Consider the following 24535-nt stretch of genomic DNA (forward strand, 5'->3'; position numbering starts at 1 on the left):
CATCAGAACCTTAGATCAATTCTCGATTAAATTTTCAAAAGGCCCTATCTGCATAGGAAACCCATGAGGGATAGATTGTTTTGAAAATTTAATCTAGAATTGGGTCCTAAAATGAAGCTTAGATTGCTGATATTATTGTTTACAGCGATAAAGCTTATTTTTCTGAGTACAATGACCCTTTGTACGACCACAAAGAGTTTAAAATGGATTTTTAAATCAATTTTGAAAAATTAACCTCGCGGTCCTTCTTGACAGAAAAGCTCCTACTTGACAGCTCGTTCCAAGGGGACTATAGTTAATCCATCGAAAAAATGTTGTCTTGTCAAAACAAAATTTTGCATTAAAATGAAAAAAAGTAATTAGAAATGGTTTTTAATCGTGTTTTTTACCGTTGTACATAAAAATTTACATAGGGCTTTAGTACCCAATTATCAATTTCAAACTAGGGTGTGTGTCTTAGATAGTTTTTTTTTCTGCTGTAGTTTGAGGTGTGCACTTTGTTGGAGAGCTTTTTACAACTTTCACGATTGTTGCAAAATCTCTGAAATCCGCAATAAAAGGATTAAAAATATTCAAAAATGGTATATGCTGAAATTTAAATAAATAAAACACAATTTCAAAAAATTAAAATTTAAAAATTGAAGGACTGAAACAAATAAAATAAAAAAATAAAAAACATCTAAAATTTTATAATTTAAAAACTCATTTTTTTTTAAATTCTGGATTTAAAAATAAAATAAAAACACTTTTTATACAAATTCATAAATTCTAATACACTGAAAACTCGTCCTTGGTAGTTGCTACCATATTGTAGGGTTAAATTGAGAGCGGTATTGTAATTTGATTTTGTAATTTGTACCATGCAATTGGGTACAATTGGGTTCACTTGGAACGAGCTGTCAAGTAGGAGCTTTTCTGTCAAGAAGGACCGCGAGGTTAATTTTTCAAAATTGATTTAAAAATCCATTTTAAACTCTTTGTGGTCGTACAGAGGATCATTGTCTAGGTCATTGTACTCTGAAAAATAAGCTTTATCGCTGTAAAAAATATATCAGCAATCTAAGCTTCATTTTAGGACCCAATTCGTGGAAGTATGGTACATTTTACCATATTTGCGTTTACTTTTACCACAGAGAACAGATGTACATCACTGAACAAAAAGCACCGAAAAACGTGTGTAAAAATTCAAACCAAGATACGTTGAAAAGAGCTAGGGTGTGCATCATCCGCCTAGATAGCGCCACTTCAAAAATCACGATGACCTACAGAAGCAGAACGTTGGACCATCCATTCACTGCACAAAACATTCCGAACGAACGACATCAGACCAATGTCTGACTGTCCTTCATCGTAGGGGTACGATTTTACGCGCGAAAGAAAATAACAAAATCAGCTGTGAAGGTAAACAAAACGAAATCAGAGTTAACATGTGGAAAGGTACTATTTTAAGCTATCGCTCAAAAAAATATTTTTTAAACAAGTTTTCTGTTATGTTTTTGTTAATGTTAATGCATTTTTCATTATTTGCAGTCAATTGAAATTGTACTGAAGTGAATTTAGTTTATAAACGACGAAAATATTATTTTTCTGAGGAAATTATTGAGCCAGCTTCATTGTTAAGTCAAGTAATCTCAGCTGCGACGGTGGCGCCGCCAAGTGTATCCTTTACACCCTAATTTCTTTGATGCAAGATTGTATGCAACACATTTTGTTAGTGCTGCAGTGCTTACACACAAGTTCGAGCCTAGATGTACATCTGTTCTCTGTGCTTTTACCAAAAAGCCACAGTTAATTTAATAAGCAGCATTTTTAGCAAATGTTCTTAAAATTAGCATGGTCGGACTTTCAGTGTATTTGTCGTCAGTGTATTCGTAAATTCTAAAATTCTAAAATTGTAAAATTCTAAAATTCTAAATTCTAAAATTTAAAATTCTAAAATTCTTAAATTCTTAAATTTTAAATTCTTAAATTCTTAAATTCTTAAATTCTTAAATTCTTAAATTCTTAAATTCTTAAATTCTTAAATTCTTAAATTCTTAAATTCTTAAATTCTTAAATTCTTAAATTCTTAAATTCTTAAATTCTTAAATTCTTAAATTCTTAAATTCTTAAATTCTTAAATTCTTAAATTCTTAAATTCTTAAATTCTTAAATTCTTAAATTCTTAAATTCTTAAATTCTTAAATTCTTAAATTCTTAAATTCTTGAATTCTTAAATTCTTAAATTCTTAAATTCTTAAATTCTTAAATTCTTAAATTCTTAAATTCTTAAATTCTTAAATTCTTAAATTCTTAAATTCTTAAATTCTTAAATTCTTAAATTCTTAAATTCTTAAATTCTTAAATTCCTAAATTCTTAAATTCTTAAATTCTTAAATTCTTAAATTCTTAAATTCTTAAATTCTTAAATTCTTAAATTCTTAAATTCTTAAATTCTTAAATTCTTAAATTCTTAAATTCTTAAATTCTTAAATTCTTAAATTCTTAAATTCTTAAATTCTTAAATTCTTAAATTCTTAAATTCTTAAATTCTTAAATTCTTAAATTCTTAAATTCTTAAATTCTAAAATTCTTAAATTCTTAAATTCTTAAATTCTTAAATTCTTAAATTCTGAAATTCTGAAATTCTTAAATTCTTAAATTCTTAAATTCTTAAATTCTTAAATTCTTAAATTCTTAAATTCTTAAATTCTTAAATTCTTAAATTCTTAAATTCTTAAATTCTTAAATTTTTTAATTCTTAAAATCTTAAATTCTAAAATTTATGAAACAAAATTTCGTTCAAGATTTCGTCCAATAAAAAATGTCTGCATTTAGTAAAAAAAACAAATATCGCGCTACGGAATTTAATTCTGCCCCATGCGCAAATCCAGCCATTCCCACCTTTTTACCGAATTTCGCGCCAAACACGCTGCCGCCGATTCGACAGTTTTCTTCGTAAACACCGTAAACACGCACTTCAACCAAAGCAGGCCGCGACTTTTCATTCATTCTTGTGCTTTCGTGTTCGCCGGGTCGAAACGAAAAAGTCCTCTGACTCTTTTTCAACGCGCAATTCAACCTGTTCCTGTTGGCGTCTGCAAAGGTGCTAAACTTCCGGAAATGGACGCCCAAAATCTGCCGTTCGTGTCCGAGTACGCCAAGAGTGGCCGCGCGTCCTGCAAGCTCTGCAAAGACAAGATCGACAAAGACGAGCTGCGGCTCGGCGCGATGGTCCAGTCGGCTTTCCACGACGGCAAACAGGCCCAATGGTACCACGAGCGGTGCTTCTTCGGGAAGCAGCGGCCAACGACGGAAGGGGATGTGGCCGGGTTCGAGAGTTTGCGCTTCGAGGACCAGAAGCGGATCCGGGAGAAGATTGGTGAGTTGGAATTTGGGTTCGCGGGTTGGGAATAAGGGATTTCAAATTTCCGAACATCTCATCAACCCCAATGCTCCTCTGCTGGCGCGCAACCAATCCGGGTACAGAAAAGGCTTCGGAACCACCACAGCGTTGGCGAAAGTGGCTCACGACATCTACTGCAATTTGGACTCCAATCGCTGCACAGTGATGGTTTTAGTAGATTTTTCACTGGCATTTAATTGTGTCAACCACCGACGACTCGCGACGAAGCTACACGAAAAGTTCCGGTTTTCTGGAACGGCGTGTCGACTTATCTTATCTTTTCTGGGGCAGCGGCAGCTGTCAGGGAAGTAACTGACGGCACTCCGCAAGGGTCATGTTTGAGCGCACTGTTGTTCAGTATGTACATCAACAATCTGCCGACGACTCTGAAGTGCAACTACCAGTTATATGCCGACGACCTACAGATCTACCTTTCCGGGCCGATATCCGAGGTCGAGAGACTGATCGAAAACGTGAACGACGACCTTGAAACGATCACCCGGTGGGCCTCCAGAAACAGCTTGCACCCAAACCCGAAGAAAACGCAGGCCATCATTTTCTGTAAGACCGGAAGAGTTGAGCCTCGAACGGAAATTGTCTTCGACGGAGAGGTTGTAGCTCTGTCGGACTCTGTTACAAACCTCGGGCTGCAGCTCGACAGCAACATGACATAGGAACAGCAAGTCAACACCGTGGTCCAAAAGGTGTTCATCACCCTCAGGACGCTCCGACGCTTCACACCTGTGATGTAGTGTACTACCATGGACTCTCGGCGGCACTCAAGGATCAACTTCACGGTACGGTTTGTCTACCGCCTTCGACGACGGGACACAACCGCAGCCGCCAGAAATACCATCCTGGGACACGATCTGCCGTCGAACTACCACCTTCGGACATGCTGCTTTATCAAGCAAGGGTTCGATGGCAATCTGCCGGAGTACATCCTGGAACATCTGACACACGGTCGACAGCAGCGCACGCAGTCGCTCATCATCCCGAGGCATACGACGTCCAGCGGAAAAAGTGTCCTAGTTGCGGGAGCGTCGTGTTGGAACAACCTTCCGCTGGAAGTAAAACTGAAACCAACCTTGCCAGCTTTAAAAAATTCTTTAAAACGATTAGTTATTAATCAGCTTCAGCTTTAGTTTCAGTTTTTGATGTTTGTTACGTTTTATTTTGGATCCAACTGTAATGTTTAAATCCTTGACCTGGTGCACAGTTTATACTAACAGGCTATCGTAACAAATAAAACAACAAATAACAAATTGAGACGGTCTGTTTTTTTTTTTTTTTTTTTTTTTTTGCAGCTTCCCTCGGGGGTGGGGTCGTCGAGGCGGCGCCGGCCGGCAAGGGAAAGGGGAAAGGTAAGAAGCGTAGCGCCGAGCAATCGAACGCGCTGAAGGACTTTGGCGTGGAGTACGCCGCTTCGGGGCGGGCCGTTTGCCGCGGGTGCGAGATCAAGATCCTGAAGGATGAGGTGCGGATCAAGAAGGTGGACTACACGACCGAGGTCGGCATGAAGTACGGCGGGCAGGCGCTGTGGCACCACGCCGAATGCTTTGCCAAGGTGGGTTTGACTTTTGTTCTTGTGGAGGATGACGGAGGTTCGGGGTATTGATTCTGGTTTTTGTTTTAGCTGCGATCGGAGCTGGGTTACTTCGAGAAGGGCGAAGCACTGCCCGGGTATCGCAACCTGAAGAAGGAGGACATGGAGACGGTCAAGCGGTTGCTGCCGGCGATCAAAGCGGAGGAAGTTCCGGCCAAGAAGCTCAAGGGCGAGCCAAAGGACGAAGAGGAGACGAAACAAGAGGCGATCGATGAAGCGTTGTACGCTCAGCAACAGAAGGCGCTCTTCAAGATCCGGGACAAGCTAAAGGACGCTGACATTAAGAAGCCGGAGATCCACGCGATTCTGCGCGCCAACAATCAAGCCATTGCGGAGGGCGTGGACGCGTGTTTGATGCGCGTGAGCGATATTCTGACCTTCGGAGCGCTGAAGCCCTGCACCAAGTGCGGTGGCCAGTTCGTGCTGCAAAAGTCGGCCTACATTTGCGAGGGCAACCTCACCGAGTGGGTCAAGTGCCTGACGGCGGAGGCCAAACCGGCGCGCGTTCCGGCCATTATTCCGGACGAGATCAAGCAACAGTTTCGGTTTTTGGCCAAGTACAAATCGGTGGTGAGCGATCGGGTCATCAAGTACGTCCCGCCGAGTCTGAGCACCACGATGAAGAAGGTCAAGAAGGAGGAAGAGCTGACAGAGCCGAAGATCAAGCGCGAGAAGCCCCCACTCTACAACCTGGAGTTTGTCATCCTCGGCAAGACGGAAACGCCCAAAGACCAGCTCAAGGACAAGATCGTCAAGCTGGGCGGCAAAGTGACCACCAAAATCACCAACACGGTCGCGGCCATCATCTCGACCCCGGCAGAGGTCGAACGGATGGGCAGTCGCATGCAGGAGGCCAAAGATATGCAGATCCAGGTCGTGCCGGAAGATTACATCGAGGACGCCAAGGCCGGCGGCGCGATTTCGTACATCACGAGCAAGTCTATCTGCGACTGGGGCTCGGATCCGCACAGCCGAATCCCGCAGGACGAGGAAAAGTCCAAATCGAAGAAGAGCATCTACACCAAGTCCGTCCCGTCCAAGGTGACGCTGAAGCTGAAGGGCGGTCTCGCGGTCGATCCCGACTCCGGCCTGGGCGAAGTCGCGCACGTCTACAAGCGGGACAAGTTGATCTTCAACTGCGTGCTCAACAAAGTCGACATTCAAACCGACAAAAATTCCTACTTCAAGATGCAAGTGCTGGAGGCGGACAAGGGCAACAAGTACTGGGTGTTCCGCGCTTGGGGCCGCATCGGAACCACCATCGGGGGCAACAAGCTGGACAAATGTGGCACGGTCGTCGAAGCTACGAACCTATTCTACTTCCACTTCGAAGACAAAACCGGCAACTCTTTCGATGCCCATCTCAACGGAAGCTTCGCCAAGCGACCGGGCCTCTACTACCCGGTTGACATCGACTACGGCGACGAAAAGACCAAGAAACTGTCCGAGAACAACAACATCAAATCGAAGCTGGAACCGGCGGTGCAGGACCTGGTCCGCATGCTCTTCGACGTCGACACCATGAAGAAGGTGATGCTCGAGTTCGAACTCGACATGGAAAAGATGCCGCTCGGAAAACTCTCCCAAACGCAGCTGCAAGGCGCGATGAAGGTCCTCTCGGAGATTTCCAACCTGATCGCCAACGGTGGATCCAACCCGCAGTTCATCGACGCCTCCAACCGCTTCTACACGTTCATTCCACACAACTTTGGCGTCCAAACACCAACCGTCCTCGACACCGTCGAGCAGATCAAGGAAAAGCAAACCATGCTCGAAAGCCTCATGGAGATCGAGATCGCGTACAGTCTGCTGAACGCCGACACGGACGAAACCAAGAACCCGCTCGACGGCCACTACGACCAGCTCAAGACGGAGATGCAAACGCTGGACCAAAAGTCCGACGAGTTCAAGCGCCTCGCCCAGTACGTCAAGAACACGCACGCCGCCACCCACAACCAGTTCGACCTGGAAGTCTCGGAAATCTTCAAAATCCGCCGCAAGGGCGAAGAGCGTCGCTACAAACCGTTCCGCAAGCTGCACAACCGCAAACTCCTCTGGCACGGATCGCGTCTTACCAACTTTGTCGGTATTCTCACGCACGGTCTCAAGATCGCCCCGCCGGAAGCCCCCGTCACCGGGTACATGTTCGGCAAGGGTATCTACTTCGCCGACATGGTGTCCAAATCCGCCAACTACTGCGCAACCTCGCCCGCAAACTCGACCGGTCTGATGCTGCTGTGCGAGGTGGCCCTCGGTAACATGATGGAGCTGAACCAGGCCCGGTACGTGCAGAAACTCCCCGACAACATGCACAGCTGCAAGGGTGTCGGCAAAACGCAACCCAATCCGGCCGGCGCCTACGTCGGACCGGACGGCGTCGAGATCCCGATGGGACCGGGCGTGACCGATTCCAAGCTGCAGTCGGCACTGCTATACAACGAGTATATCGTGTACGATGTGGCCCAGGTCAACTGCCAGTATCTGTTCAAGATGAACTTCAAGTACAAGTACTAGGAGGTAGGTGAGCGGCTCTCTCTGAACAAATTCGGTTGATATTTACGCCCCGCAGTACAAGTAACCACCCACAAATAATATTCACCAAAATAACCCCTTCAGTATACGTTCCACGTTGAATTCGTTTGTTTTCAGGTTTCTTTTTTTTGTTATTTAAAATGTTTTATCGATCAACTTGAAGTTGTTCCACAGTGTCCGATGCGTTACCCCTCTCTTGAATGACATTCATTAAAGCTAGTTTGATAGGTTTAAGTCGCGTGTTCTTTTGATTGATTAAAACAGTCCGAAATTCCGAGTTCCTTGAAAGGTGATCTTGGCGTAGGTCCTAATCAAACAGTGTCATGCCGATGACGGAGTACGTACCCAGAAGAAGCTCAAGTCCAATCCGAAGGTAACCTATTCCCCTTCCAAATCCGGATATCTTGGAGGTCGTCTTAGTTCTTAGGCATCTCTATAGGGTATCCAATCAACACATCCACTTGGGGGGCACTTCCTCCGTTGATCGTGAGGAGTCGACCAAAAGGACAAATGAAATCAATGGCACCAACCTGGCTATTGCGAGCTTTATGCTCGGCTAGGGTACGGTCAACCAAGCTAAGCTGAAACAGCTTCAAGATTCCGGAAGCCGCTACCAAGCGATGGTGTTGACAGCGTGATAAGACGGGTCATGAAGCATTTGACGTTGTTGGAGAGAAGCTGTTAAGCGGAGAATTTCCACAACCTTGGAAGCAGCGGACGTTGGTGATACCGATACCTAAAGTACCAAAATCGACGCGTCCGGAAGATCACATGCCAATCAACATTTTGCTACTCTATGAGAAGGTTCTGGAAACGGTAGTGAAGGAGCAGGAATTTAGTCCTGTCGGTGTTCGTAGACCTGCAGCAAGCATTCGAGACCATTGACCGATCCAAACTGAAAAATCAGTACTGCGTCGCTATGGTGTACACTCAACCCCCGGTGGTTGGTCACTTTTTCGTTTGACACTTTTTTAGTTTGTACCCCGTTGGTTGGTCAAAGTCAAACTAAAAAGTGACGAACTGTCATTTTTTACACGGCGGTCACGCACACTATCGAATCAAACGTTTGGTAGTGTGTGTGAACTCCGTTTAAAAGGGGTGTCAAACTAAAAAGTGACCCCGTTCGTTTAACAAAATTCGGTGTCAAGCCATCGGGGTTTAAGTGTACGCGATTCAGAAGCTACTTGGACAGCAGAACGCAGGTGACTCGTTACAACGGTTCTACATCATCAGCCACGGCAGTAGATCTTGGAGTTCCTCAGGGCAGTTTGTTTGGACCGCTTCTCTTAATTTTGTATATCAACGACCTGAAGCACTGAGGTGAGTTCAAGTAAACCTTTTCGCTGATGATACAGTACTGTTTCCCACCGGAAAGAACTTTCACCGAAAGGCTGAATTTCAGCGACGGCGTAAGCAGAGCGGTTCGGATTGATGGCGAGGAAATCGAGAGGGTCGAGACGATCAAATATCTCGGAGTGAAGCTGGGAGAAAAATGGAACTTTAATGATCATATTGACTACACAATACGGCAAGCAGCCCGCAAATTTGCAGAATAAATCGTTGCCTGACGACTAAAACCAAAATGGACGTGTACTGATACTTTGAAAAGAATGCAGATTAGCTCCTGAAAAGTGCAAAACTGGCTAACGGCAAGAAAAAAGGGGCGTCCCTCACCAGCAGGATCGGCAGATTTGAAGAAGCTAAAGAATGCTGATGCGCTACCTGCAAATCCAGGCAGTTTGAGCCAGGACACTCAAAAATCATCTGGAAACTTGTTCGCAACCCTCCCCGTGGACGTGAGCAAGAAAGAAGAAGTTGAACGAAGGGGGAAACTTGTGAAAACTTCGTCATCGGTGATGATGATCCAGGTAAACGTCCACATCCTCCGAGTCCTGTACGACATGGATGTGAGTGTGCTGAAAGAAAAGCTCAAAACTCTGAAGTTGAACGTGATCGAAGTCTTCAAGACGACGAGACACAACAAGGACATCAGTCTGCGATCAGCAGAGAAGCGAGTCAGACGTGCGTCCCTCACAAACCAAAAAAGTGCTTAAAAAGTGCAAAAATGCCTCACGGCAAGAAAAAGAGGCGGTCCTCACCAGCAGGATCGGCAGATTTGAAGAAGCTAAAGAATGCCGAAGCGCTACCTGCAAAGCCAGGCAGTTTGAGCAAGGACGCTCAAACTTCGTCTGGAAACCAGTTCGCTACCCTCCCTGTGGACGTGAGCGAGAAGGAAGAATTTGAACGACGGGAAAAGTTGCCACCCATTTTTGTGAAAACATCGTCATCGGATTCGGTGCGAAAGTGGCTGACCGGATTTATCAAATCTGGTGCTTTACGAGCTTCCATTCGCTTGTGTGCTGATGGACTCAAAATTCTGCTACCTACCAGAAAGGATTACAACTACGTTCGGGAGTTCCTGAACAGCACAAAGATTGAATACTACAGCCATGACAATCCAGGTAAACGCCCCATGAAACAGGTCCTCCGAGGCCTGTACGACATGGATGTGAGTGTGCTGAAAGAAGAGCTCAAAACTCTTAAGTTGAACGTGATCGAAGTCTTCAAGGTAACGAGAGACAACAAGGACATCAAGTATGGTGATCAACTGTACCTGGTTCATTTCGAGAAAGGATAGACAACGCCGTCTTAGCACCAAGACGTGACGCAATGTTCGACCTGCTTGAAGTTTGGACATGGTGGAAGGAACTGTTTCATCAAGAGTCGTTGTGTACCCTTTCGGAGGTGAGCACAAAACTCAAGCTTGCGAAACAATGAACGAGAACATCGAAGCCAAATGCTTCAATTGCGGTGGCGACCATTCGACCAAGAATCGGAGCTGCCCAAAACGAGCCGAGTTTGTAAAAATTCGGTTGCAAGCGACGACGAGGCACCAACCAAATCGTCGCAAAACACCACCAGCATTCACGGACGTGGATTTTCCTGCTTTGGCGTCACCAGGAGCGGGATCTGCTCGAGTGGTTTCAAATCTGTAGGCATTGCCGTTGAATCAGAAAGAAGAAGACTGAATTTTCTATGATAACAGAAAGTAAAATCAAATTTATTACACTAAACCCAACACCTCCTCGCCGTCCCCACTCTCTTCCTCCTCGCCGTGATCCTCTTCAACTTCAAACTCCCCGACAATGAGTTCCTCCACGCCGTCCAGCACCTCTCCACCCAGCGCCAGCTTATGTCTCTTGCGGTGCTGAAGCAGGCCACTGCTTTTAATAAAACTGCGACCACAAACGTCGCACGTGTGGGGCCGATCCCCGCTGTGAATCCTCCGATGGGCGGCCAAATCACCCTGCTGCGAAAAACACTTGCCGCAATCCACGCAGGCGAAGGGCCGCTCTCCGGTGTGGGTCCGCTGGTGAATCTTCAACAGGAAGACCCGCGCAAAGGCCCGATTGCACACGGTACAAACGTGGGGCTTCTCTTTGGTGTGCGTTTGGTGGTGCACCTTCAGGTTGCTCGACTCGGCGAAGCCACGCCCGCAGATGTCGCACTTGTACGGCTTGATTCCGTTGTGGCGTCGTTCGTGCAGCTCGAGCGCTCCGACGGTGCGGAACCGTTTCGTGCAAAAGCTACACGGAAAGGGGCGTTCCTTTGTGTGAACGCGGATGTGAGCCGTGAGGGCCGAGTTGGACACGAACGCCTTGCGGCAAAACTCGCAGACGTGTTTCTTCTTAGGGTTGTCTGTTGGTGGGCTGCTGTCGTCGTGACCTTGAGCCAGGTGAGTCTGCAGATCGGACTCGTTCTCGAACGTCTTAAGGCAAACGCCGCACACGAAGCTGTGGTGGCTGGCCAAATGTTTGACCAGATTCTTCTGCATCGCAAAGCCCGCTCCACACTCCGGACAGACAAAGTTCAGTTGCAGTGGCCTGGGCCGAACCACCTTTTCAACGTTTTTCTCTTTGGTTTTGAGCTCCTCAAAGTCATCCGGCTGCAGTTCGCTGTCCTGGCTGCTGATCAGCTCGTCGTAGTCGAACTTGGCCAGCTCGGGATCGTTCGGATCGTCGGCGATGATGAACTGAATCCTCGGCTCGCCACTGTCCCGCGTGTCGCCGTCTTCCTCCTCAAGCTTAACCAGCCCGGCCGTGTCCAGCTGGTCCTGCTCCTGCTCAAACACCACATCGTCGTCCTCCTCGACCACCGTAATCGACGCGTTCTGCAGCACCTGTTCCGTCTTGGCGCACCGGTCCCGGAAGCGGGCCGCGTTGGCCAGATCGTTGAGGCAGTTGCCGCAGATGCTCTTGGAGTATGCGTCTTCCTCCGCAATCTGTAACGACCCTGGGTCTAGATTTCAAGTCATCTCGGAAAAGTCTGGAACACTCACCTCGATGCCGCCACACGTTGCAATCAGGTCGCAAATGCGGCTCTCGAACTCGTCCAGCACGTCGAACACGAAGATCAGGTCGCGCTCGTCCTCGGTCAGGCAGCAGCGGCAGCACTCGGGAACGACGGTGGCCATTTCGGCGGCACCACTTGTGAGTTTGATGTGTGTGAAATTTTCTCGCGGATTCTTGTTTATTTTGGTTGCTACGGGATACAACGAGGGTCAGCTGTTCGCAGAAACGTCAAAAACAGCTGATTGGACTAAGGTAACTTGATTGATTAGGTAGTTTAGGAGGTTTGATTTAGGGTGGTACTAAATCCTTCATCTCCAGCTTTTTTTTTGTTAAATTCAAAAGGCCTGAAACCCCAAGATCATCTTCGTTATGTTCCGTAGATTCAGAGAAAAATTGATTAAATTTTAACAAGCGTGCTGAAATTTGTTTCAACGAATCTTCTCGGTGGTTTACGCTTTGCAGTAGGCCTGGTTGTTGCAAGATTTTTGCCGTTCATTGCAAATGTAAACAAAAAAATGAGGTGCAGTGTTAATGCTACAAGAATAATCATCATAACGGAGAACTTTAGATACTTGAAGAGCACTTCCCGAGATTTGCAAATTTTGGATTGCTTCCCCGTGTAGAGCCCTAAGACGAAGTTCTTTGTCAAAAAATAGCCGTGAGGTCAAGCGATCTTCATTTCAAGCAGACGGTCAGGGCTCGTATCCCGCTCGGTCACTTCGCAATTCTTTTTTGGAGGAAGGAAAGATGACCGCAACCACCACATCAAGGCGTGAAGATAACACTTCAACCCGATTTGCCCTTTTGGAAAGTTGATCCCGTCCAGCTGAAGTTTGTTTGTAAACAAACCGTTGACCCATATATTTTCGCTTGCAACAAAAACGCATCCAAAGCTGCGATGGACGAAACCATCAGCTTGGACCAGCTATCGCTGGCGTTCACTTGCCGAACCTGTCTAAACACCGACTCCCGCCAGCAGCTGGTTCCGATCTTCGACGGTCCCTTTGAGCTGCTCCAGCAGCTGCAGTTCCTCAAGCTGAAGGTGAGTTACCTCCACCCCACTGGAAAGCGCGTTTACCAGAGTGGTCTTCTTTCCAGATCGCACCGGACGACGGACTTCCGGCCAGTATCTGCAGCGGTTGCGTGGAACGTCTAGCTTCCGTCGACGCCTTCCGCACGCAGTGCGAAAAGGCGCAGGAAGTTCTGGACAGCTACTTTGCTGGGAAGGTGGTCGAGGAGCTGCAGTACACGGATGTGGAACAGCTGGAAGAACCGGCGGAACAGGATGAAGATCTGCACTGTTCGGTTTGTGGGAAGGGTTACAAGCGGAGGGGTCATCTGGAACGACACCTACTCAAACACAAGATTGGGGATGAGACTAAAGTGGAACCCGTGGCACCTGCCACCAGCTACGTCTGCTTGAAGTGTGGCAAGCGGTTCATGAAGGTGGAAACGCTGCTTCAGCACAAGACGGACGGGAAGTGCGTCTCGGCGGAGCAACCAGCGTGTCGTTTCTGCTTCGAGCGGTTTTCTACGGAGCAAGAGCTGGAAGCTCATCTGGAGCAGGCTCATCCGAAGGATCGTCCACACGCGTGTCCACTGTGCAAAAAGACATTCCAGAGTGTTTCGAACCGGAACACTCATCTGCTGCTACACAACGGGGAAGGTTCGGTAAAGTGCAACGAGTGCGAGCAGTCCTTCCGGAGCAAGGTATATCTGAGGCGACACGTCAAAGCGGTTCATACGGTGAGCCATCACGAGTGCGACCAATGTGAGGCTACCTTCACCAGCACCGCCAAGTACGAGTACCACCTGAAGTCGCACAATCCGAACAAAAAGTACCAATGCCGGGACTGCCCAAAGTCCTTCCTTCAGCAGCACCACCTGATCAATCACGAGCGCATCCACTCCGGCATGAAGCCGTTCCTTTGCAACGTGTGCGGCAAGGGCTTCATGCACGAACCCAGTTTCAAGACGCACCTGAAAATCCACGCCGGAGTCCGACCACACGTCTGTGAGATCTGCTCGAAGAGCTTCGTTCTGCGAGCTACGTACGTTCAGCACGTGGCCAAACACGGGAATATACGGGCGTACCAGTGCGACCACTGTGGCAAGGACTTTGTTCAGCGAGCGGCGCTCGCGGCTCACCTCAAAACGCACAGCCAAACAGAGCAACCGGACGAACCAGCAAAGAGCAAAGCAGAAGATCTCCAGCCCAAGTTGGAAGCACCAGTGAAGAGTGCCAAGAGCTTGAACTTCATGTGTCAACAGTGCAACCGGGTGTTCAAGCTGCCCTCGTCGCTGGAGTCGCACATGAAGATCCACCGTGAGGAGCGGAATCACGTTTGTGGTGAGTGCGGCAACTGCTTCAAGCGGGCGGAACATCTGCGTGTGCACATCAACGGAGTCCATCTGAAGCGCAAGCCGTACAGCTGCGAGGTGAGTCGCGTTATCAGTTTGGGGGTGAAAGGCTAGTTTATTTATTGCAACAAAGTAACTAACTTAGATTACGCTCACAAATGAAGTAACGGCCATTTTCGTAGCTTCCCAAACCCCATTTCCACAGGTCTTCTGACTTTTGGTATCCCAAGAAGATGCAATTGCCATTAGCATGATCGACGTAATTTCGGCGTTCCTGATAACTGCTCACCACGTCAAACCAGTTGAACCAGGTAATGCGACCGCCCGTCGAGTACCAGTGAAAGTTGCGTCGATCGCCCAGGTCGTTTCCTCCCGTCCAGAACTCTGTATCGACTCCCTTATCGGTTCCATTGATGGCGACCTCGATGCGCAGTTGATCTTCCGCACTGCGCACTCTGGTCAGCTTCAGCCCAAGATAGTGGCAGTACTCCATCGCTTTGAACCAGTTGGCCTGGAAAGAGTCTAAGCTGGATCACTCAAAGTAACAGAACTCAATTCAAACCTTAAAATTGGGAATCACAAACTCGGCCTTGTCCTCGCACTCTGCCTTCGGACCAAAACCTGTGGTGGACACCGCCACGCTCAGCGCTAAAACGCCCAAGAAGATTGCACCGCGCATCTTGTCTGCTCAAGCTACCAACTCAAACTGATAAGACTCTTTCGTCCCTAGGTCTGCCACAAGACGTTCGCGCAATCGGGCGATCGGAACGTGCACATGCGACGTCACAACGGCGACGATCGACCTCACAAGTGCGCCTACTGCGACAAGAGCTTCGGACTGGCCAAAGCGCTGCGATCGCACGTCCGCTTGCACACCGGCGAGCGACCGTTTGTGTGTTCGCTGTGCCAGGCGGGCTTCATTTCGTACAGTGCGCTGGCGGGTAGGTTGAACATGTTGTTGCGGCGCGTTTTGGATTTGATTTGGATTGTTTTTGTTTGCTTTGCAGCACACACGTTGAAGCACCAGGAAGAGGAGCTGATTCGGAGTGAACTACAAACGTGAATAGAAGGTATGTTTGTTTCGAATAAAGAAAATTGACATTTGATTTTCAGCTATCTTTAAATGTGTGAAACTCCCTGGATCCTGGACAGTAAAGAAAGCTTCTCAAATCTTCAAGATTCCTCCGTTGTCGATCAAATGCAATAAGCCTAAACGCAAATAGATGACGAAAATTCTACTACATTTATCAGATAGAGATGTTAGTCAAGCATGACTTCAAAACTCCATAACTAATCAGTGACCAGAAGAAAGAAGCCTGCTCGCAAAGAAGTGTCAAAAACAGTGATCGCAAAATGAACTCTTCGGCATTTCTTCGATGGAGATGCATGACTGCAACACGGAATGCCTCATTCTGGTGATCGGAAGCAAGAAGCTTTAACGCAAAAAGATGTCTGAAACCGTAAAAAGATGTCTGAAACCTATCGCTGCGTGATCACTCACTCGTACCAATATGTTAGTTACGAGGCTACCAAAAAAGTTGTAAAGCCGACATTCTAGTTACGACTACAAACCAGACCACTTTTGCTGCGCTCACCATCCCAAATCAACCATCCTGATTCATTTGAGTGGCGACGAGAATGGTATTTTATACGGCATCGAATGTACAAAGGTTTGAATGATGAGGCCAAGGCCAAGAAAGGAGGACTGTGGTGAACCACCCTATCGCAGCGTGGTGCTAATCATGTGTTCAAATATGTAAATACAGATGTTATGAAACGGAGATGAAACCCTTATTTGCTGATCCTGCCAGTCTCTAAAGCAAATTGTATCGGAAACGTATAGAAAATGAGCTTCTTGAATCGGACGTCCGTGTCAGAGGAACGCAGTTTTTTTAGCGCAAAACAAACAACTGTATATCTAATGTGAGAAAAAATCCTTTATTAAAGTTCGTTCCTAAATGCTTGCCGTTCAAATGATTACTCACTAACTTATCCCATTACATACTTTTTGCCTTTTTTTGTTATATTCAAAATGTGAAAATTAACACATTCTACAATTATACGGCGTACACATATTTTGCTGCACAACAAACATCCAAATGACTATCGTTCTTCGGGTAGTTCACTCTCCACAATCCGGTTCACTACTTCCCGCGGACTTGTTTTTTTGTTTTTGATGTAGTTTCGAATGGATGACACTATTTGTTTTAATGGGAGATTTGTTTATTTCGCATGCAGATGAAATTACTTTCGCAAGGGTACGACTCCAACCTAGACCAATTTTTTAAATGATATGCTAACGTGCCTCGCCTCTTCTCCGCGAACTTCTCGAACAAAACCTTGCACGCATTTGTACAACACAAAATTCTCCGTCAAGTTCGAGTTAAAATGCACGGTTAGGGTACTTCGCGTGTTAGAGAAGTAAAGACCGGCCGCCTACTGCCACCGGAAATTGAGCTAGAAAATAAAACGAGCAAACAAGCGGTTCTCGATGAAGCGGGGAGACGGGTCAATTTGCTTTGGCAATGTCCAGCCCGCCGAAGACTTGCTCCAGGGCGGCCACCTCGTCCTGGGGCTTTTTCTCCCCCTTGACGGGTTTGGCGGAGTTGGCTGGCGCCGTTCTCTGCTGGATCTTGGCGATGGTCCACTGGGCCAGCTTTTGGGCCTCTTTTCGCTTGGTGGTGGTGGCCTTCGAGTTGGCAATGTGGCCGCAGCACTGAAAAGGAAGCAGGGTTTGGCTCGGTTTTCTTGGGATTAGGAAGTTGCTTTCTTACCAGGAACAATCCGTAAAGCGCTCGCAGGTTGTGGTTGTTCAGCTTAACTGCTTGGCTGTAGTACGATTTAGCGATTTCAATGTTGTCAAGGCCACCCTAAAGCGAGAAGTAACTGTTAGTACCATTCGCACGAACCCTCCCCATTACGCCCTACCATAGTGTACCGGATGTCCGCCAGCCGCTGGTGGATCAGATGGCTGTGGGGATTGTGCAGCAGCACCTCCTCCATGCAGAACGCCGCCTTCGCAAACTCCCCCTCCGCCAGATACAACGTGCACAGCTCGTGCCAGCCCTCCTGGTCCGACATGAACCGCTTCATGTAGTCGCACAGCTCCCGGATCGCCTCCCCGTTCCGGCCCTGCGCCTTGTAGATCGCCACCTTGCGCTTCCGCGGCGCCGCGTTCGTCTCGTCCTTCTTGATGATCTGATCGAGCACGTCCAGCGCGTCGTCGTACCGCTCCAGCGACTCCAGCAGCATCGACTTGTACTTTTGAATGCGCAGCGAGCCCGGGAACTCCGCCGTCAGCACCCGGATGCAGTCCTCCGCCGCCGTCGTCCGGTTACAATCCAACGCCGCAATCATGACCTGCTCCAGCACCAGGTGGCGCTCGTTGCCCAGCTTGCCCTGTTTGTCGCACAGTATCGCGTCCCACAGCTGCATCACATCGTCACTCTTGCGCTCGTTATCGTCACGCCACTTCCGGAACAGATCCCGAACATCTACGGCAGAAAAAACTAAAATCAAAACATCACCCCACCAAGAAAACTAGGCAATCCTTACCTGACCAACTCATCTCCTCTAAATTGTACGACATATTGCACTTTGAAAATCAGTAAACCTTACCCGCGACGATTCTGTTGTTACAAACTGTCGCTAAATTATTCATTAATTCCAATTAAAATTAATTGGAAAAGTTACACACTTGCGAGCGGGTGAAAATTTTCACACGATTCTCGAGTTTTTTTCTGCTCCTTCTTTTGCTGCGAGTTGGCAGCTATGTCAAAAATAAGAGAAAAGGAAAGTACTGTCATCGCGTGGCCCAGGTGGCGTATAAGGACGTTTTTTTTGGGACGAGCAGGGATCACGCAACAACAATAATCAACATAATTGGGTACTAAAGCCCTATGTCAATTTTTATGTAAAAAGGTAAAAAAACACGTTTAAAAACCATTTCTGATCACTTTTTTTTTTCATTTTAATGCAAATTTTTTTTTTCACAAGACAACATTTTTTCGATGGATCAACTATGGTCCCCTTGGAACGAGCTGTCAAGAAGGACCGCGAGGTTAATTTTTCAAAATTGATTTCAAAATCCATTTTAAACTCTTTTTGGTCGTACAAAGGGTCATTGTACTCAGAAAAATAAGCTTTGTCGCTGTAAACAATAATATCAGCAATCTAAGCTTCATTTTAGGACCCAATTGCGTGTGCGTACACGAAAAAGATTGAGGTTAAATTTTGTACCAGCCAGCAAAACAAATGGCGTGCTAGTGTGCGTGAGATCGGGCTTATATCACTCTATTACTGTTTCGAAAATAGTTTATTTATTTTACAGAGCGGAAAAGCACTCAACCGTCAAAACCAGTTATCAAACTGATGTTGACGTTTCAACACCATTGTTTGGCATTTTCCGAACACGTAGTTTCAAGCTTTTGACAGTCGTTGTCAGTCGTTCCAATCAGCGAATTTGGATTCGCTCATTCCAATGCAGTTTCATTCGAATTAGTGAATCCGCCTCGGAATCCGCTCTGAACTAGAACCTTGAAATTATAAGGGACGCATTTGGGCGCATTATAGGACGCCTATTGCTTTTTTGACAAGCAATCCAATGGTAAAAACCAAACAATCATTGAATTTTATGGCAGAAATATTAAAAAATATAAAAATTTGGAAACACAGAAATTTAGAAATAATCTCTTATTTTTTTTATTTATTTTATCAAATATTCATAAATTAAATAAAAAAAAATCATAAAAACACATTAAAAAAAAACAAATATTTCAAAATTTAATGGTTTAGAACATCAAAAATTCAAATATGTTTTATAAGGCTTTCTAGGACCAGTGAAAAAAAAATTAACTCTTCTGGCACAGTGTCCTGATGCAAACAATGATCGAGCTCGAGCTGTCACAGCCCTGCGGAATATTTTGGCTGTTATATCGGACGGTCAGTAAAAAAAACAGCTAGAAGTCGCCTGACAAACAAACTTTTGCTAGCAAGAGACATCAAATCTGATGCAAACAAACCCCAGCTGCCATGTAAACATTCTTTGAATGTGTTGGTAATTTTTTGACCAGAAAGCCTTATAAAAAAAACAAAGCAAAGCAATCCACTTTAGCGACCCCCGGGTCTTTTGTGGTCTCTGTTGCAAGTCACCCAAAACCTCTTTTACGCAAATGAACCGACGTTTTACTTCCCCATCCGATAGAAGGCCAGGAGGATAAGGCGGGAATCGAACCCGCGCCCTATAGCAACTTAGGGATTGGCAGCCGAAGCCGCTAACCACCGCGCCACGAGGCCAGAAAGCCTTATGCTACAATTGAAAAAAGTCTAAGGAATTATAATTTCAAAAACTATAAAATTTAAAAAAGTAGGAAATCATATATTTTCAAACCCAAGAATTAAAAATTAAAAAAAAAATGGAATTTGAACATATTTAGAACATTTTTAACCCACCGGCAGTCACACTTTGTAATGACACTTGTAGAAAATGCCAAAACACGCGACTTCCCGTCCAAAACTCTCGTCAAAATTTCCAATCTCTAAATTCTCTAAATTTGAGTTTCTAACCTAAAAATCTAAAATAAATGTTTATTTTTTGTAATTGAAGATGGTGGCAAAGAAGTTAAGAATTTACGAATTTAATGGTACGTTCGTTTGATGGCTAGTTCGGCACTGAGTGCCGCACTCAGAGCTGTCAAAGTGTTTCTTTGAAGAAACTCGCGCTAGTTCCGCACGAGTTTCGCCGCCATCTTGGAACTGAAACTCTAGTGCCGCACTCGATATTTTTTCAGTTTCATGCGAGTTCCACGCACACTGTCAAATGACGTTCGATTGAACCATAACTGACACCGACGAGTGCGGCACTCAGTGCCGCACTGGCTCTTCAAACGAACGTACCATAAGATTAAAGCAAGGATTCCAGAATTTAAGAATTTAAGAATTTAAGAATTTAAGAATTTAAGAATATAAGAATTTAAGAATTTAAGAATTTAAGAATTTAAGAATTTAAGAATTTAAGAATTTAAGAATTTACTAGTTTAATTTTTTTTAATGTGGAATTTTTGAATTTTAAATAATTTTAAGTTAAGTGAAATTAAATAAATTATTTCAAATTTAAGAATTTTTAAATTACAGAATTTTTCTTCCAGAACGCGAGAATAAAGATTTCTCGCGAGCTGCGTACCAGACTCATTCTCTCTCAGCCAAAACTCGCCACCTGGGTTCATCCGTTCCCTGTCGCAAAGTGCCGTCAGTCAAACTACGCTTAACTCGTTTTGGCGCGCGAATTTGTTGTGTCCCCGCATTTTTGGCCGCCTGTGAAGCCATTCGCACCTCGGAGTCCTACAGCAGTTCAAAATTTCCGCAAAGTTGTTGAAAGTATTTTCTGTTAAATTTTCGGACAGTTTGTTAAGTTTAGTGCTTGTTGGTTACGTTTTAAGTTGAGGAGTACGCAATGGCCGACGAAGACCAGCGCATTCGCGACATCCAGCGGGACTATCTGGACTTTCTGGATGATGAGGTAGGTTTTCCGCTTTGGGGGGTTGGGCTGGAACCGCTTTTTGTGACGATGGTTTTTTTTTGGTTTTGGTAGGAGGACCAGGGTGTGTATACGGCCCACGTCCGCAAGATGATCACGGACAGCGCCAAGCGGTTGGTGGTCAACGTGAACGATCTGCGCCGCAAGAATCCGGATCGGGCCAAGGCGCTGTTGAACAGTGCGTTCGACGAGCAGCTGGCCTTTTCGCGAGCGCTGAAGGAGTACGTTTCGACGGTGGATCCAACGTACGCCAAGACGCATGAGGAGTTCTTTGTGGCGTTTGAGGGAAGCTTTGGAAATAAGCACGTTACGCCGAGGTCGTTGACGTCGATTTTTTTGGGGAATTTGGTGTGCGTGGAGGGAATCGTTACGAAGGTGTCGTTGATCCGGCCGAAGGTCGTCAAGAGTGTGCACTATTGTGCGGCGACGAAGAAGGTCATGGAGCGACGGTACACGGATTTGACGTCGTTCGAGGCGGTTCCGTCGAGTGCGGTTTATCCGACAAAGGACGATGATGGGAATCCGCTGGAGACGGAGTTTGGCCTGTCGACTTATAAGGATCACCAGACGCTGACGATTCAGGAGATGCCCGAGAAGGCTCCGGCTGGACAGTTGCCGCGTTCGGTTGATGTGATTTGCGATGATGATCTGGTTGATCGTTGCAAGCCTGGAGATAGGGTTCAAATCGTGGGGAATTATCGTTGTCTGCCTGGGAAGCAGGGCGGTTACACTACGGGCACGTTCCGGACGATCTTGATTGCCAACAACATCTCGCAGTTGAACAAGGAGAGCACGTTGAGCGTTTCCCGAGAGGAGATTAACCTGTGCAAGAAGTTGGCCAAGAACAACGACATTTTTGAGGTGTTGTCGAAGAGTTTGGCCCCGTCCATTCACGGTCACGAGTATGTGAAGAAGGCCATTTTGTGCTTGCTGCTGGGTGGAATCGAGAAGAACCTTTCGAACGGAACGCGCCTTCGAGGAGATGTCAACGTGCTGCTGATCGGCGATCCCAGTGTGGCCAAGTCGCAGATGTTGCGCTACGTGTTGAACACGGCTCCGCGGGCCATCACGACGACGGGTCGAGGTTCCAGCGGTGTCGGTTTGACGGCAGCTGTGACCACCGACCAGGAGACGGGCGAGCGTCGGTTGGAGGCCGGTGCCATGGTGTTGGCCGATCGCGGCGTCGTTTGCATTGACGAGTTTGACAAAATGAGCGACATCGATCGAACGGCGATTCACGAGGTCATGGAGCAGGGCCGGGTGACCATTTCGAAGGCGGGAATTCACGCGTCGTTGAACGCGCGCTGTTCGGTGTTGGCCGCGGCCAATCCGGTGTACGGAAGGGTGAGTTGTCAAACTGACCACTCTTAAATATCATGACTATTTTCTCTCACTTTGTAATTTTAGTACGATCAGTACAAAACTCCGATGGAAAACATTGGCCTGCAGGACTCACTACTGTCGCGTTTCGATCTGCTGTTTGTGCTACTGGACGTGATCGACGCCGACCACGACCGGATGATTTCGGACCACGTGGTGCGGATGCATCGCTACCGCAGCAACAAGGAACAGGACGGCGACGTGCTGCCGATGGGCGTCAGCGCGGTGGACAATCTGTCCACGATCAACCCGGAAGAGCGCGAAAACAAGGAAACTCCGATGTACGAAAAGTACAACGAGTTGCTGCACGGAAGCAGCCGCAAAAAGAGCGACAACATCCTGTCGGTAGAGTTCATGCGCAAGTACATCCACATCGCCAAATGTCTCAAGCCGAAGCTGACGGAAAGTGCTTGCGAACTCATCTCGAACGAGTACTCCCGACTACGGTCGCAAGATCTGATGGACTCGGACGTGGCCCGCACCCAACCCGTCACCCCGCGTACCCTGGAAACCCTCATCCGTCTGTCAACGGCCCACGCCAAGGCCCGAATGGCCCGCACCGTCACCGACAAGGACGCCCAAGCCGCCATCGAGCTCATCCAGTTTGCCTACTTCAAAAAGGTGCTCGAGCGCGAGAAGAAGAAGCGTCGCCGTGCCGAGGACGGTTCCGACGGCGAAGAACAAGCCGACGCCGATTCCGAAGAGGAAACCGAAGCCCCCAGCACGCAAGGCTCCCGAACCTCCAGCCGACGCGCCAAGCGAACCCGCATCGACGACGCCGACTCCGACACCGAAGAGCTCGTCTCGCCACCTCCGGACGCCGGTGACCTCACCCGCCGTCAAACCCTCTCCGGCCCAAGCACCTCAGCACCGACAACCGCAACCGCAATGGACTCGGAAGACACAGCGGCCACCGCAACCGAAGTGCAGGAAGTTAGCGAGGAGCGGCTGAAGCTGTTCAAGCAGGGCGTCAACCAGGCGTTCCGGGCGGCCCGGGAGCAGTCGCTGGCGCTGGACCGGCTCGGCAAGTACATCAACGAGAACAGCGGCGCGGAGGCGTTCACGCAGGGCGAGATGCGGGCGGCGATCGAGCGGATGACCGAGGACAACCAGATCATGATGGCGGACGAGATTGTGTTCTTGATTTAGGGAAGAGTGGGTCTTTTTTTCATGATTATTTTTTTATTATTATTATTACTATTATTCCTCAACGTGTGTACCTAACAGTTGTTTACTTTTACATGATTGCATAATAAAAACTACTTTTAAAACTTGAACCCGTTTTGTCGCATAATTGCTTCGAAACTTATTTCTAAAGGATCAGTGCTGAGCCCGACTCTCTACAACATCCTTACCTCCGACGTGCCGATGATCGATGGAGTGTCATACGCATTCTTTGCGGATGACACTGCTTACTTGGCATCGGATAAGGACCCGAATATCGTCGTCACCCACCTACAAGCGGCACAGAACAACCTCGAGGAGTTTCAGCGGAAGTGGCGCATCAAGCTGAATGCTGGGAAAACCCAGTCCATCTTCTTCACCAGGAGGCGTGCTGCTCGGCACCTTCCCCGCAGATCGATCAGCGTCAACGGCCAGCCGTACCTGGGAGTGGTGCATGACAAGAAGCTTAAGTACGACAAGCACGTGAACTACATCATCGGGAAGGTGGATCGGTCCACCAAAGCGCTCTACTCCCTGCTGAATCGGCGGTCGAAGCTGAGCATCAAGAACAAGTCGCTCGTTGTCAAGTGCATCATCCGTCCAATGCTGACCTACACTGCTGCGGTCTGGAGCAACTGCGCCAAATCGCACCGTAAGCGACTCCAGGTGAAGCAGAACAAGCTGCTCAAGATGGTGCACAACCTGGACCCGTGGTACCCGACCGACGATCTACACAAGCTGGCCGGCGTCGACACCATCGACGCAAGCATCGAAAGGGCAACGAGAACCTTCAGGACTTCGTGTGGGATGTCAACGAATCCGCTCATCGAAGCACTCCTCCGTCAACAACTGTGATATTAGTTTTTAAGCCAAACATAGATCTAGGGTTTTTTCTCAAAATTTATTTTCCCTAAAAGAACACCCAGTTAGCAAAATCTAAACGCAGAAATATGTATCCTCCCTGCAAAGGCTTATGAATTGATCTCAGTTGAAAGGTTCTCCAAATCTCTGAATTGCAAATGTAACATCCTGGAACAGAACTGTTAAATTCTAATAAAAACACAATTGAAAATTGAAATTGAAACTTATTTCTATTGAGAGCCCGTTTTGATCATAAAATATTGATTTCAGCAAAGTAAATGTCCATCGATTTGGTTTGGAGCTGAAGCCCCAGAAATCTTTGCTGGACTTGTCTGAAAATATTCAGAATAAATACACTG

General features: G+C 47.0%; 5 protein-coding genes across 6 annotated transcripts in view; 3 read left to right on the top strand and 2 right to left on the bottom strand.

Moving 5' to 3' along the window:
• LOC120425859 (uncharacterized) overlaps positions 1-12077 on the bottom strand; it is a 32257-nt gene extending 20180 nt beyond the window's left edge. Inside the window, exons 1-4 of the mRNA XM_039590482.2 lie at positions 11863-12077; positions 10592-11805; positions 7360-7472; positions 6719-7306 (exon numbers count right to left, since the gene is read on the bottom strand). Of these exons, the coding sequence (XP_039446416.1) occupies positions 6719-7306; positions 7360-7472; positions 10592-11805; positions 11863-11997 (2050 nt within the window). The 5' untranslated portion in view covers positions 11998-12077. The remainder of the gene's footprint in view (positions 1-6718; positions 7307-7359; positions 7473-10591; positions 11806-11862) is intronic.
• LOC120425857 (poly [ADP-ribose] polymerase) lies at positions 2988-7757 on the top strand. The gene is made up of 3 exons (XM_039590480.2): positions 2988-3361; positions 4693-4952; positions 5022-7757. Exons 1-3 carry the CDS (start codon positions 3103-3105, stop codon positions 7503-7505), a joined length of 3003 nt encoding a protein of 1000 aa, XP_039446414.1. The 5' UTR covers positions 2988-3102; the 3' UTR covers positions 7506-7757.
• A 541-nt stretch (positions 12078-12618) lies between the features above and the next one.
• On the top strand, positions 12619-16562 carry LOC120425864 (zinc finger protein 260-like). 2 transcript variants are annotated; one of them, XM_052711122.1, is made up of 4 exons: positions 12620-12917; positions 12974-14314; positions 14967-15177; positions 15244-16562. In XM_052711122.1, the coding sequence occupies exons 1-4, from the start codon at positions 12774-12776 to the stop codon at positions 15297-15299; spliced, it is 1752 nt and encodes a 583-aa protein (XP_052567082.1). In that variant the 5' UTR covers positions 12620-12773; the 3' UTR covers positions 15300-16562. The 2 variants fall into 2 exon arrangements, with proteins under 2 accessions (XP_039446419.1, XP_052567082.1); XM_039590485.2 differs by lacking the exons at positions 14967-15177; positions 15244-16562 and adding an exon at positions 14419-14633 and having other exon boundaries at positions 12619-12917.
• LOC120425865 (ER membrane protein complex subunit 2-like) lies at positions 16154-18001 on the bottom strand. The gene is made up of 4 exons (XM_039590487.2): positions 17792-18001; positions 17165-17730; positions 17011-17106; positions 16154-16952 (listed from the first exon to the last, which is right to left on the bottom strand). The coding sequence occupies exons 1-4, from the start codon at positions 17823-17825 to the stop codon at positions 16746-16748; spliced, it is 903 nt and encodes a 300-aa protein (XP_039446421.1). The 5' UTR covers positions 17826-18001; the 3' UTR covers positions 16154-16745.
• Positions 18002-20547: 2546 nt separating this feature from the next.
• LOC120425868 (DNA replication licensing factor Mcm3) lies at positions 20548-23416 on the top strand. The gene is made up of 3 exons (XM_039590490.2): positions 20548-20753; positions 20826-22115; positions 22179-23416. Exons 1-3 carry the CDS (start codon positions 20688-20690, stop codon positions 23298-23300), a joined length of 2478 nt encoding a protein of 825 aa, XP_039446424.1. The 5' UTR covers positions 20548-20687; the 3' UTR covers positions 23301-23416.
• The last annotated feature ends 1119 nt before the right edge of the window (positions 23417-24535 follow it).

Source organism: Culex pipiens, chromosome 3, assembly GCF_016801865.2.
Source record: "Culex pipiens pallens isolate TS chromosome 3, TS_CPP_V2, whole genome shotgun sequence".
Classification (NCBI taxonomy): domain Eukaryota; kingdom Metazoa; phylum Arthropoda; class Insecta; order Diptera; family Culicidae; genus Culex; species Culex pipiens.